We start from the raw sequence: 14,258 nt of genomic DNA, 5'->3' as shown, positions 1-14,258 counted from the left end.
TTGTTTCAAAAACCAACCTGCTTGAAGAAAGGTGAGGCAGCAGTGAGAAAATGGCAATGGAATCCAGGTAATGCACCACAAAATGGGAACAGTACACATAGGGCTTTGCAGGTTTTACAAGCTCTGGGTAGAGCTGCAAAGCCACTTTCTAACATTGAGATAAAGATCAAAACACAGAATAATACCTACCCCAGTGTAGCTATAGCCAGCTACCTAAGGTAATTACTGACTGGCCCCTGAGAGGAAGGTAGCAGGATAGCCACACATCATCCTACACCTGGGGTAGATTTTTCTTGTGTAAGTGGCTGACTACTTGCAGCCAGTATAAGGTATTTCAGATTGCCACTACACTATGCAGCATCAGTGGAAACCACCAGACCTCAGGACACAGTTCTACTGCACTGCAGTATATTAGGTGCTTCAAAACAGAGAAACCAAACTGACAGCTGTAAATAGCAACACTTTGTCATTAATAGGGAGTAGTACTGAGTAATCAGCTTGTTTCTAGAATTTAAACCCTGCAAGTAAGAGTAGCTCCAGCATTTTTCCACCAGGGCTTTTCCATCAGCCCTTTCCACACTTCTACCCAAATGCATAGAGTTGAAAAAAAATCTTGCTTGGCCATGGTCTTACCTCACATCTTTGGTCACAACACGACCAGGTGTCCCCAGTGCAGTGGACACAGGTTCTTCCCATTCAGTTACCTCGTGGTGGTTCTGTTGAACCCAGTCCAACAATCCTGCTGCCAGGCTTGACATGTTTGTTCAACACACTCCCTAGTTTAGTCACACATTCCTAAACTTAAACAACACCACAACCAACTCAGATATCCTAATAACCTCATTTAGTTCTTCAGCACAACGGGGAAAAAAAATCACTTTAGGTATCTTATCTAAGCAATAAAAACTGCTATAATATGCTTTCTCTAGCTCAAAAAAGCCCAAGAAGCTTTAAATTTGTCAAGTGAGAAATACATATTCAAGCACCCACCTTATCAGTCAGTGTCTGCTACTTCACAGTTATTTTCAGCAAAAGCTGCATTTTCCCAGTGTTCAGGGAAGTTTTCTGCACTTCCCTCCTTTGTATTCAAGAGCCAAAATATATCTATTTTACTATCTTCTTTGCACAGGTGAATTTTTGGCTCTCAGCTTCTGTGTTTGTTCCTGTTGCTCATATATTAAGTTGTAAAAGAGAGAGGATAGCTATTTTAAATTGGTAGTTAAGAAAATAGTAGTTTTGAGACAGCCCAAGGCTCACCCCAGCCCCTAATCTCTATCAGGTAGGATAACAAAACCTTTAACTTACAGAATTGCTTTGTTTTATCTTTAGATGGTTATGATTGCAGTCTTAACACCAATATATTACTGTTTTCTTTTGATGAGGCTCAGTCTTAAAAACCTGTCAGAGTCATGGCATGGGTCACATCAAGTGTCATGCATCTCCCACAGCCCACCAAGCCAACAGGGCAACCTGTTACCAAGTTTACTGCAACTGTGTGAAAAGACAGATTTCCAGAGTTGTAGCTTGTCATGCAGTCCCTGCTTTTGGCAGAAGCCAAGAAAGGAAGAGCCAAACAAGGCAGGAAAAAAAAAAAAAAAAAAAGCCCTAGAAAAAAAAAATGAGCAGAAATGGCAACACAGTGTGCTGGCTCTGTGCCCAGTGCTGCTTTAATGGATTTCCAGAGGAGGCAGGGGAGGTCTTCATACAATCCCCAAAAGATTTGCTCAGTGCTTTGCTTTTTTTGCCTTTTGTTTTGGACATGGCACTAGTGACAAAGCAGGTTTTGTAGGAAAAACATCTTAGGGGGAACTCCTGTTGCTCAATGATGCCAGTGCCTACGAAGGATAATGTCTTATTGTACAGTGCATCAGATGTTTATTTTTATATATACACAAGATTTTTTTCTATGTTTACAAATTAAGTTATTTCTATATGCTTGTTTTGAAGTGTTTTTATATGCTATCAAAGCTAAGTTTTATTTTTATCAGTATTGAATTAATGTAAGTTGTTTTTTTTTAAATACAGGCTTCAATTGATACTAAATGAATGAATGTTTATATGAATATTTTCTTTTGCAAATACAACGTTTCATGGTACCTGTTGATGTACAACACTGGTTTCTTTGGAAGGAAAAAAACCAACCCAGCAGATACCTAATTTGTTAATCTACAGTGGGCAAAAATCAACTTCTTATGAGTTACTGCTGAGCAGTAGATGATCAATCCAACTGTATTGTACCACCTACTGTTGCATCTCCACTCTTAATCAAAATTGCTATTTTCATATCCACAATAAATGGTATTTTCTACACAAGAAAACATGCCCCACATTATTTGGCTTCAGCTAAGATACATATTTGTGGCACTATGCTTCCACAGGAGGAGGTTTTTTTCTACTCAAGATAAATACTTATGCTTGATGAAGAGACCACATCAAGGGTAACCTGTGACAAAAGGTGTAGGTCTCCTACTTTCCTGCAGCAGGGGAATGGGCACTGAACAGCAACCTTTGGTACACAGTCAAGAACCCTTTCACTGCTTAACTTTGGTCTCTGCAGTGTAGAGCCTTGTCTAAGCACAGGGTTTATTTTCCTTTGCAGTGAGACTCTGGTTGAAGCTGCTTCTGGAGTCCAGTTACACAATCCTTTTGCTTTGAACAGATAGAAGGAAGTTAATATAACACCAATTTCCTTATCTTTTACATGTTCCAAGTTTGCAGTGGGAAAGGCTGACAGAGGGCAGGCCACATGCTCTGACATAGCTTGCTCTGAGCTCTCCCTCTTGCTCTCTTTGCAGCACCCCTGGCACTACAGCAAGCAGCAGTGCTCAGGGAACAGGAATGATGCTTGAAGGGCTCACACCAAGAGGAGTCAACCAGCCCAGTGGGACTGCAGCCTCTACCCTCCAGAGTGGTCCCACTGCTCCCTATCCCCAGGCAGACAGCAGGATGTTAGGCAGTTGTTCCAAAGGTTCAGGTACCAAGTGAGGTGTCTGGCTGTACAGAGCCACCAAGGCTGAGCCCCATGGGATGCCCAGGAAGTAGAGGAATTGCATGAAGAGGTAAGAACATGGCAAGAGAGGTGTTCCCTACCTGCTGGTTCTCAGTGAACACCTGACTGGCCCCACAGGACAAAACGATGCTCTCTGGACATTGTAAACTGCTCCTGGGGCTTGGTCACCTTTTAATAAAAATTTCCAAGCACTTTATGTTAGAGAAGGGTAATTTTGGGAATCCAGCTTTGGCCAAGCTATCTATGAAAACTGTTTTACAATACTCAAGTCAGTTCAAGAGCTGAGGGCACCTTTAAACCATTAAGGATTCCAGGTTCTCTACCCAAGTTCCACCAGCCCTCCCCTCCCCTTACTTGAGCAAATTAAGCTATAGTTCAACATAAGCAAAGCAGCAGCAGACTGGACAGGAGCAATTACTGTACTTACTCTGCCCCATGCCTTTTGGCAAGGAACTTTCTTGCACTTTACCCCTGTACAGAGTTTATATATTTAATCAATGGCTTGAACACAAAACAGGACATTTAATGATGTTTATTATGACAAACAACAACTTCAAATGAGATCAGCAGCAAAATGCCACATACTGCTCAGTCTCAGGGAGCAGTTAGGATATGGTGTACTTCCTATTTCAATCTGTATTACCATGTCCTTGGTGCATTCAGAGCATGCATACTTTTAGGGACCCCCTGCTTCATTCACATCAGAAAATCCCTAAAATTAGGCATGCAGATGGAAGAAGCCAAACCTTTCAGTAGAGTGTTTAGTAATGAAGTCAAGAAAAAAAGCTCAGTACAGCTCAGACACTGACGTGCCTCTGTGGCACCTAGTTAGTCCTGTTTGTGTTTTTCTTTAAATCAGTCTCCAAGATACTGTCTTTTCTTGCTTCATGCAAGGAAGAGGTAAGTTAATTAGCAAGCTAAAAAGCCTTGGGTTTCACTTTGTCCAGATACTGTTCTTCCATAACATGGTATTTGCTCTCTGGAAAAAAGCCTGCACTATAGAACACTCCTATATAAAAGGAAATAATATCCTCACTGCTACAGGGAGGAGGGGGAAAAAAAAAAAAAATCCCATGAGACAGCTAATTCATAGGGAGGTCATCCCCTTGGTGATGATTTATTCAGCAGGGGCAAAAAAAAACCCCCACTGTCTTCCACAAAATGTATTCCTTCCAAAACCCAGCTCTCCAGAGGATGTCACAGTCCTTTTTCACTATTTTGTATCTGTTATTCCAGGCTGTAGTTTTCTTGCTGCAGCCCTCCCTGTCTGATTAAACCCAAACTTTCAGGCAAGAGTGATTATAAAAAAACAGTGAATAGCAGCCAGGTGCCATTTATGCTCAGATAGTATAAAAGTGTCTTAAAAATACTGTTGTCTGTCTTCAGTAAAAAATATATAGAGATTTTCTCCCTTATTTCTATGAAAAATCCCAGGGAAAATCCTGCTTCCACCAAGAGATGGTAAAACACTTAAGCATCTACATTCTTTAAAAATAACACTGATAATGTTCTGGTGTATATATTTAATATGGTTTAACTTTTAAAACGAGTCTTAAACTAAAATCAAACCTTCAAAATTGAGCTTTCTATGAAAAAATAAATATATGCTCCTCCCCATGTCATATGGGTTCACCTTTTCCCTCCCCAGACTGTACAGTCTGTCTTAAAAGACAGCATGAGAAATCACATTAGGTTAAGAGAAGAGAAAGCCACCAGGAAACCACCTCTTTGATCAAAGTCCACTTGACCACTGGAACTGATTCCTGGATTTGGTCACAGCCTGTTGCTGCAGAAATACAAAAAGTGGCTCTTAGTCTAGAAAACAGCTGCTCTGAGCCACAGTCAAGGTGCTTAAAGGACTTCTGACTTTACATTTGCTGATGTAAATCCTTCAGCATAGTCACCACAGCAATATGTCCACAGACAGAAAGACCAATACAGTTTTGGCACAAAGTGACCTCTTTTCTGCAGTGTTCTCCCAGCAGGGTGCTGCTCACAATGCACTCAAACACTGGCAACTCTATTTGCTTCTTCATAAGTGATTTTTATCCAGAGAATCCACCTCCACTAGCTCTGTGCTGTGATGGTACTTGGAGATTGTCTGGGCAGCTCGTAAGGGTTAGTCCTGGGCTCTTATATGTGATGTTCTGATATAAATATGCTGGACAGCATTTCCAGTTCTTTTAAAAAATCCTGTAGCAAAGATACAAACCAGAGAACTCTTATTATCAAATGTCAACAAAGAGGCTTACTTAATTTTCTAGTAAAAAACTTTACAAGGTTAAACATAAAATCATAGAATCATCATAGTTGGACTTTCCAGATGATCAAGTCCACCTCTCAGTCCTACACCACCTTAACTACTAGATCATCTCCTGAAATATGGTTGTTTTGATGGCTTTCCTGGGCAGAAACCTAGACAAGATACAAAACTGATTGGAAAGATGAATACCTGCAGGACTACAGGTTCAGTCTCCCCTAGCACCCACACCCTTCTCAGGAAAGAACACTTTCACAGTTTAAATGGTTCAACAGCTCCCAGATGCAAGCCCCTAACCAGTTCTATAACATTGTCCTGTCCAAGCACAGGACTTGGGCAGTTTTAGATTTTGACTCTAGCTAGAATAGTCTGACTCCTCTCACACTCTGGTGGTGGGAGACAGAGGCTTAATGCAAGTCTGGTCAGGAAAGACTCTTCCCAACACATCAGCTGGAATATGGCAAACACATTAATGCAAGAGTGAGAGCTGGTAACTGAGCCAAGCTGGTCTCAAAACTGGGTTACAATTTTTTTGGCAATGTTTCCATTGCAGGGGAAATGCTGTGATTCACACCAGAGATTTCATCAAAACACTACTGACAGTCACAAGCTTGTTGGAAGGCAGCCCTGCTGGTGAATTAAGCAGGAATGACAGATAGGGAGGGAAGGTTATGGGCTTCATCTATATGAAAGAGAACTTCAGGAACTGACTGCTTATGTAGCTTGACTTGTTACTTCACTTTCTGTTTACACACATCTAAGTACTTACAGAGGGCCAAGGGAGATCTTCAAGGCTATGCAAGCAACTCTGTATTTCACTAGTTCTCATTAGTTCATGTTCTACAAGACCATGAAGCATGTAAAGGAACAAATCCCACTGCAGGAGAGAAAAAAAATATCAATATCTCAAAAGGAAACTGATTTTGTATTTGTTTCTTTATCCCTATACAATTTATGGTTTTCTTCTTGGGAGACAATGAGGAGAAAACCAGAGAGAGGACAAATCCTGTTATTTATCTGGGTGAGGCAATGAAGGACACCAAAGAGCAACATCCAAAATGAGTAAATGAGTGAACAAAATTCTTTTAGTTTATACATTTTATCCTAACACAAAGTCTCAACATTTCTAATTCCCAGTTTCCAAACACAACAAATAGAAATACTGAAGTGTTCAAGACAGACTGAAAAATTCCTTTCTTACCTTCCAAAATAGGAGGATTTTAGCCTGCAACTATATAGGGTGGTTTCAGCTTCATAGTTGGAGATCTTACAGCACTTATACATATGCACAAATGAAAGCTCAGACACACAACCAATTACATGTGTTCAGCCCTCAATCTCCCAGACCAAATAAGTCACTTTGCTACTTGTTCTTAAATTAAACTCTGCCTTCCTGACAGACACCCAGGCCTGTATCAAACACTGACAAACAGTATCCAGTCCTCTTTGCCTCTGCAGAAACAACCCCTGCTAACAGCAGAGCAAATCCTGCTCCAGGTAACACTGCAGGCAGGCAGAGCTCTGACGTGAATACACCAGAGCAGAGTGGGTCAGCTCCAAAGATCAGAGTAAGTTTTACCTCTCTCTGCTTAACTTCTGCAAGATAACCAATGTTCTTCTTGCTGAACATCAGCTGCACAGGAACAGGTGTCCCAAAGTCTTCCTTCCAGACAGAAAGCAGCAGTTTTAGAAGGCCATAAGTGGGATTATTCTGTACATGCAGCCTCTCGGAGCTGCTCTTTGGGGACTTGACCCTGAGACTCAAAGGAACACAACCTGAAACTATAAGAAAATGAAGAAAGATGGTAAACTTACTTAGTTGCATTATTTTCCTTTTATAGTCATTATCTTGGTCCCACAGTGCATTTTGCATAGTTGGTATCTAAACAATCACTGTAAAAGTTAAAACACTCAGTGACTGTAAACCAGTGAACTTACAAGGACTGGAGTTCAGAAACATGCAAAATTACGAGCAAAAAAATCTACAGACTCAATGACAGCAAAAACAATCAAACATCCATGAGCTCTACACACTGATGTCTCTGACCCTAAGGACTTGACAGAATTGTAATAACAGATTTCAGTCTTAAATAGCTTATGATGATTGACTTACTCAGCAAAGAAGCCAACTCGACTGTGCACTTTGCCAGCTGTTGTTCTGATGTGGGACACATGAACTGGAAAACACACCAAAAAAAATTGTATTTTTGGCCCCATACTGCAGGCTGAATAAAACAGGACTTCACAAGGGATAAAAATATCAGAGAAGGCAATTTGCAGCAAAATTTACAGAGCTGTAATCAGGAGACCATAAAAAAAGAAGAGAGAAGAAGAGATTATAAATGAAAAGGGGATCCACAAAGTCTAACTTTAAGTAACAAGCAGACCTACACAGTATAAAAAATACAGGACAACTGTCACATTTGAGCTCAGACAAAAACCACTCAAATGAACTGAGTTGTGAGGCAAGGCAAGCTAACAAGTTTGCAGGTATGAAAGCAGCTCAAAGCAGTCCAAGGCTTTTTTAATTGATTTTTAACTCTTACCTTTCTGCATCGAAGTGTCTGACTTAATCTTCCCAGCAAGCACTCCAGCCACAAGTAATCAATCACTTCACCCTCATCTCGTGGACCCACAGCAACACAGAGCACATCCTTGATGAAAAGACAGCAGTTAATTCATCTTTTAGTATCCTGCACTTCCAGAAACATCTCTCTGGACTTATGACAGAAGTTCCTAGATACTCCTCAGGTCCTCATGAAAACAAACAAATAAATAATTAAATACCCATTTCATAAGACAGCTTCAAGCTGAACTTTCCACAGCCTTACCCAGCTCTAATTTTCTACCATAGTTCTCAGTATGTTATGAAATCAAAGTCAATGAGGGCAATCAGTTAATCCTTCTTAAATGCAACTAGCTCTGAAAGCTCTATATAAATCTCAAAGTGCACCTAGCAAGTTCAGAGCACAAGTGCTACAGAAATCCAGAGTCCTCTTATATTCTAAGGGTGGCTTCAGTGTTAATAAAAGCTGAGTATAAAGAGCACTAATAGGGCTATGGGATGAAAACTGGTTTATATGCAGTAGCACCTTCTGTCACCAATGATTTACTTCACATTATCCAAAACTCAGAACAGAAATCAAATGAGTGAGATCCAGTATTATTGCTCAAACAGGCATGAACCAGCAAAAAACCCCAAAAGACAAAGAAGCAGAATATTTAATGGTAAAGTAAGTGAGGTTTTTAGAATTCTTCTTTTCCTCATGGGTTACTCACACAGGTTATATAATTCCATTGCTTTTGCTAGAGCAGAGACAGTTTAGAAGTCTGGGAGAAAAGCCCAATATGTAATTTGAACTTGCCTCAACAGCAAGTTGCTTGGGTCTAAGGCTCAAATTAAGTCCATACTATCACCTTCATTTTATGATATTCTGATTCTCCCCGAGTAGAGCTGAATGAAGGTGCAGATGCAGACTGGCAAAAACCTTTCAACACATTTGTACAGATTCTTCTGACACTTCCCTGGTGTTTACGACGTGGCAGTCTACCAAGTTCTACAGAATTAAGAGAACCAAGAGGAAATACTCTAAATGGAGGTTAGTAGAGCCTCCATAAAAAGAGTAGGTCTACAAATAAATGGGTATTTTAATATACTGACTTTTCAGCAAACAGTGGTACACACTGATCTTCACACTATGGTTACTATTTGTATCAAAAAGGCCACCAGAATGCTACCAGAAATCCTGTACTTGAGACAGCACTCCTGATCAGGGAACTCTGACCTACAAACAAAACAGCAAGCAGGGGAATTGAGGGAAAAAAAAAAGTGATCTTTCCATTGTGCATCCAAAATACTCCTTACAGCCAGTTCCTTAGAACCAGAATATCCCCTTTTTAAAAGAAAACGAACCCAAAAAACCCACCATGCAAAAAAAGCAAACCACCAAGGTGAAAAATAAAAAGGAGTTGGGGAAAGCCAGGAAATGAACACTCTGTACCTTCATCTCATTGATGATTTGGGAGGGAAATGGGGCACAGTGCTGGCAGTCTGGGGGGCAGTCCCTCCTCAACTCCAGAGCATCCTCGCTGGGCAAGGGAAGTCCTGGAACTTTCAGCATTCTGTTGAAGGTTGCCTTCACTTCTCTTTTGATGAGTGCTACAAAGAATAGGAAATAGTTCTGTCTACTTCAGTTTTTCTCTTCACCAAGGCAGACAACCACTTCCATGCCCTGCCCTTAGGAGCCTCTCATTCCAGGGTCACGGTGAAAGAGGTAAAAACAGCTCAGCCTTTCACACCCTTCTCACTCTGAGCTCCCATGATAAATAATGTCCAGAGGCACAGGTGCTGAGGGTGTTAACTCCCAGGTCTAAAAGGCAGCCACCTATTTCCACCAGGTACCACTGGCAACTCCTCTCATTTTCCATAAAAATATTTCAGTGGGTTTAATGAATGCAGTTGCTAAGCCAGGAAGCAATGCCAAAGTAGAAATCACTGTGCCCATGAAAGCCATGTGTTTTCTACCAAAATAAGTTTTGACCAACATTTAAAACACTGAAGTCCTGCTGCTGACAGTGGTGCTGAGTATTCCTCCCTAGATTCTTGGCACAACCTCCAGCAACAGTGAGTTAGTTTTCAGAGATTCTGAAGAGTTGCCAGAGCACTATTACAGAGTAAAAGCACGACAGTTGCACACAGGCTGCTGAAAACACATCCAGTCCAGATGGATTGGATTTTTTTTTTACAGATTTCAGAAGCACTGTGTACATGTGGACCTTAAGGTCTGTGCACTGTCAGTATCACACATTTGAAGTACTAAGTTAACTTCAACCTAGATGACAACTTCAGAAGCAGCTTCCCACAGCATTCATTCTCATCACCCTATGAGCCTCTGGAACTAGGAATCACTTACATGGGCCAAGCCTGTAAAATCCCTGAAGAAGGTTCTTGGAGCTAGAAACCACTCCTCTTATTCCTAAACAAGGAGGGACAAAGCAACTGCATGCTTCCCACTAAAAGAAAAATGAGTAGGACCAAGTACTTTATAACACTGAATCAATTCTATCCCTTGATCTCAGAAAAACAGAGCAGTATCCAGGTTAGAAGCCCCAGCTCAGGGTAAGGACACTCACCTGCAATGTTGGCAGAAAGCCAGCCACAGGCTTTTTCAGTAGCCAGTTCCACTGCAATGTCTTCTGCACTACTTAAAACCTTCACAGGGAGGATAATAAGTGATAGGAGATTTACTACCAGCCACAGCACTACAGTTCATGAGAAGTCAGAAGGAAGTCTAAATGGAAAAGGCTTCATTTAGGCATGCATTTAAACTGAGCACCACCATCTCTGTGGGAACTGTTCAAATGACCCATTCTGATTTCCCAAACCTCATCAACCCCATAGGAACCCTATCAACTCCTGAGGAAGTTGATGTTAAAAAAAAATAAAAGTATTATTCTTGCAAGATGAATGCAATTTTTATACCATTCTAGTCTCAACAGTTAGTTGTTGGCTAGAGTTATCACTTCAGCCAGAAGATCCCAGGCAGCCTGGCAGAGGTGACCCTCATTAGCTATTAGTTTTCACATGAGGACATCAATAAATTCCTCTGCCCACTTCCCTAAATGAAGCAGCAATGGAAAAATTGTAACAGTCCAACTTTAGGTGAAGGCTTTTAGCAAGTTTTAGTGAAAATACATACTGCTGCAGATGTCTCTTCTGGCAATAACACCCTTACTGCCTCAGGACCTTTCTTTTTGCAAAATCTGCAAGAAAAGAAAAATGTGTCACAGGATCAGTCATCAAAGTTCTTGGACAACACTCAGTGGTTCATTGCCATTTTCACAAGTCCTCTTACAGTCTAAACCAGTTGGAAGACTGCAGTGAATTAAGTCAGACCAAAAGAAACAGACATGGAAAAAGCAATTACAATCCATCAAGGTACAGTACTCAGTTTTCCAAAGAGGGGAAATAATAGCTGCACTGGGTATCTGCTTGGAGCTGGATGCAGAGGGATTCACAGCACCTTCATTCCTTCCTACAAATATGGTATCAACTGGCTGCAGGTGCAGGAGTCACCCTAAGAAGAGCAGAGGTCAGGGTTTATAATTACCAGAACCTGCCCATGACAGGCCAAGTCATCCTGGGCTTACAGATTCCACAATAAGAAGAGACAGGAAGGCACAAGTTTAACTTTTCCTTCTTACTCTCTGCCTTTGATGAGTGCCTGGGCCCCTTCCTCATACAGATGAGTGCACACCTCTTCAAGCAGCTTGTCATGGTTAGCATCCTCCTCCTTCACTTTATTCTGCAACATGACTTCAGCTCTTTGAACCAACTCTGCTACCAGTGTTGCCCTGTAAAACACCAAGAACAGTCAGACAGACTGAAATCAGCACAACAAAGAGTGCACATTAGGAGGATATCCATCTCTCAGGCACAAAAGCAATTAACCACACTGCATTTATAACTATATATTTATTATTATACCATCTCCTTATTCTTTTTGTATGGGAAAAAGCAGTGATGAAGATACCAAAATAGCACGAAGACTCAAAAGCCCTTAGATTTTAATAGAACTGTACATGATTACAGGTAACATTTTTAGCAGCAATGCCTTCATACTCTCAATGGGTACTGGGCAAAAGCTCAGAGACATCAAAAGCAGCCAGCTACAGCCAATATTCCTTGTGGTCCCACAGACATGTTTTCTTTGCATCCCTTCACAAACTCCTCTGTGATGGCAATCAGATGTTGCTGAACCCCATTGTCATAGCCTTAGATAGTCTTGGTGTTCTCCTAAACATCACACTCTGAAAGAATAGAATCATAAATAGAATCATAGAATTGGCTGGGCTGGAAGGGACCTCAGAGATCATCAAGTCCAACCCTTGATCCACTCCCGCTGCAGTTCCCAGCCCATGGCACTGAGTGCCACATCCAGTCTCTTTTGAAATATCTCCAGACACAGAGAATCCACTACTTCCCTGGGCAGCCCATTCCAATGTCTGATCACCCTCTCCAGAAAGAAATTCTTTCTAATCTCCAACCTAAACCTCCCCTGGCAGAGCTTAAGCCCATGGTCTCTTGTCTTACTGAGAGCTGCCTGGGAAAAGAGACCAACCCCCCCCCTGGCTCCAACCTCCTTTCAGGGAGTTGTAGAGAGTGATGAGGTCTCCCCTGAGCCTCCTCTTCTCCAGCCTCAACACCCCCAGCTCCCTCAGCCCTTCCTCACAGGACTTGTGCTGGATCCCTTCACAGCCTCCTTGCTCTTCTCTGGACCTGCTCCAGCACCTCAATCTCCTTCCTGAGCTGAGGGGCCCAGAACTGGACACAGGACTCAAGCTGTGGCCTCCCCAGGGCTGAGCACAGGGGCAGAATCCCTTCCCTGGACCTGCTGGCCACACTGTTCCTGATCCAGCCCAGGATGCCATTGGCCTTCTTGGCCACTTGGGCACACTGCTGGCTCATGTTCAGCTTCCTGGCAATCCAGACTCCCAGGTCCCTTTCTGCCAACTCCCATGCTCCCCATGGGATTGTTGTGGCCAAAGTGCAGGACCCGGCACTTGGCCGTGTTGAACCTCATCCCTTTGGAATCATCCCAACTCTCCAGTCTGTCCAAGTCCCTCTGCAGAGCCCTCCTGCCTTCCAGCTGATCCACACTCCCCCCCAGCTTAGTGTCATCTGCAAATTTGCTGATGATGGACTCAATCCCCTCATCTGAATCATCAATGAAGATATTGAACAGAACTGGGCCCAACACTGATCCCTGGGGGACACCACTAGTGACCGGCCGCCATTTTGATGCAGCCCCGTTCAGCACCACTCTCTGGGCCCGGCCCTCCAGCCAGTTCCTAACCCAGCACAGGGTGCTCCTGTCCAAGCTGTGGGCTGACAGCTTTTCCAGGAGGATGCTGTGGGAGACGGTGTCAAAGGCCTTGCTGAAGTCCAGGCAGACCACATCCACAGCCTTCCCCTCGTCCACCAGGCAGTCCCCTGATCATAAAAGTCACAGAACAGACACCAGCACTTACTTGATGTGCTTAACACAGTTGGATCCCACCCTCTCTGCCACAAATTCAACTGTTCTCCGTAGGGAAGGAGGCTGATTGTGGAAGAAGGCCTGTTCCAACTCTACCTGTTCAAGAGAAAGGTGCTACACTTTATTAGAGCACTCCAGCCAGATCCTCCTCTCCTCAGCACAGAGATGGACAGAACTACCACCTGGAATTGTGTTAAAAGGAATTGGCCTACACTAGAACTTTCTGATGCTGTAGAATTCAGCACCCCTGTAAAGTATTTGCTCCCAATTTTCTTCTAAACATTTTACCCAAAGCTCATCATGAGTGTTTATGAAGCTACAAAAGCTAATGCACAGTAAAGGAAAGAATGGGAGAGTTCTGACAGCACCTGCTAGTAGTGGGTCACCAGACAGGGATTGTATCTGGGATGAAAGGATTACCTTTTGCCTACAGACTGGTAATCCTACACAGTGCCTTTTTTCTGTGAAAAACCTGGCTACAATCTAACCAAAAGAGAGTATGAGAAACATAACATTTTAGGCAAAGAAGAGGGAGAAGCAAGCCACTTGTTCCAATTGCAAGAATATTTACTGAAGTTGCCTGGATTTCAGAAACACCCATGTGGTATTCTAACCACCTGGCTAAAACAGAAGAATGAGGAGTAACTACACCTGACTGATAAACACAATGTTCCCTGCTGCCTAGCTGCATTCTTTTCTTTCCCTGGCATTGGGATACCACTGTGTACCCAACCTTCACACAAGCAATTTCTCCCAACCTGCTTCTCCTTCCGAGTCCCTCATTTCTTTACCTGCAGTTTCCTCTGTGTGACAGAAGCCTTGGATGCCAAGGACTCTGCTGCTGTTGGAGTGATTTTCCTTATAAAGCCACCATTTTTTGCTCCACTGCCAGCCACAAAAGAGGCAAGTAGTTTCCTCAGATCACCTGTAAAGAAAAACATGCCAAAGC

At 42.5% G+C, this 14,258-nt stretch overlaps 1 protein-coding gene across 1 annotated transcript in view; it reads right to left on the bottom strand.

Annotated features, from left to right (window-relative positions):
* Nucleotides 1-3,529: 3,529 nt before the first annotated feature.
* CDAN1 (codanin 1) overlaps nucleotides 3,530-14,258 on the bottom strand; it is a 31,197-nt gene continuing 20,468 nt past the window's right edge. Inside the window, exons 18-28 of the mRNA XM_030452606.1 lie at nucleotides 14,101-14,234; nucleotides 13,302-13,405; nucleotides 11,475-11,624; nucleotides 10,970-11,033; nucleotides 10,404-10,482; nucleotides 9,272-9,429; nucleotides 7,817-7,924; nucleotides 7,384-7,447; nucleotides 6,850-7,052; nucleotides 6,040-6,147; nucleotides 3,530-5,203 (exon numbers count right to left, since the gene is read on the bottom strand). Coding sequence (XP_030308466.1) covers nucleotides 5,144-5,203; nucleotides 6,040-6,147; nucleotides 6,850-7,052; nucleotides 7,384-7,447; nucleotides 7,817-7,924; nucleotides 9,272-9,429; nucleotides 10,404-10,482; nucleotides 10,970-11,033; nucleotides 11,475-11,624; nucleotides 13,302-13,405; nucleotides 14,101-14,234 — 1,232 coding nt within the window. The 3' untranslated portion in view covers nucleotides 3,530-5,143. The remainder of the gene's footprint in view (nucleotides 5,204-6,039; nucleotides 6,148-6,849; nucleotides 7,053-7,383; nucleotides 7,448-7,816; nucleotides 7,925-9,271; nucleotides 9,430-10,403; nucleotides 10,483-10,969; nucleotides 11,034-11,474; nucleotides 11,625-13,301; nucleotides 13,406-14,100; nucleotides 14,235-14,258) is intronic.

The sequence above is a fragment of the Calypte anna genome, chromosome 5A, assembly GCF_003957555.1.
Source record: "Calypte anna isolate BGI_N300 chromosome 5A, bCalAnn1_v1.p, whole genome shotgun sequence".
In the NCBI taxonomy this organism is placed as follows: Eukaryota; Metazoa; Chordata; class Aves; order Apodiformes; family Trochilidae; genus Calypte; species Calypte anna.
Note: the sequence above shows the minus strand (reverse complement) of the source record. Positions and strands in the feature narration are given on the sequence as shown.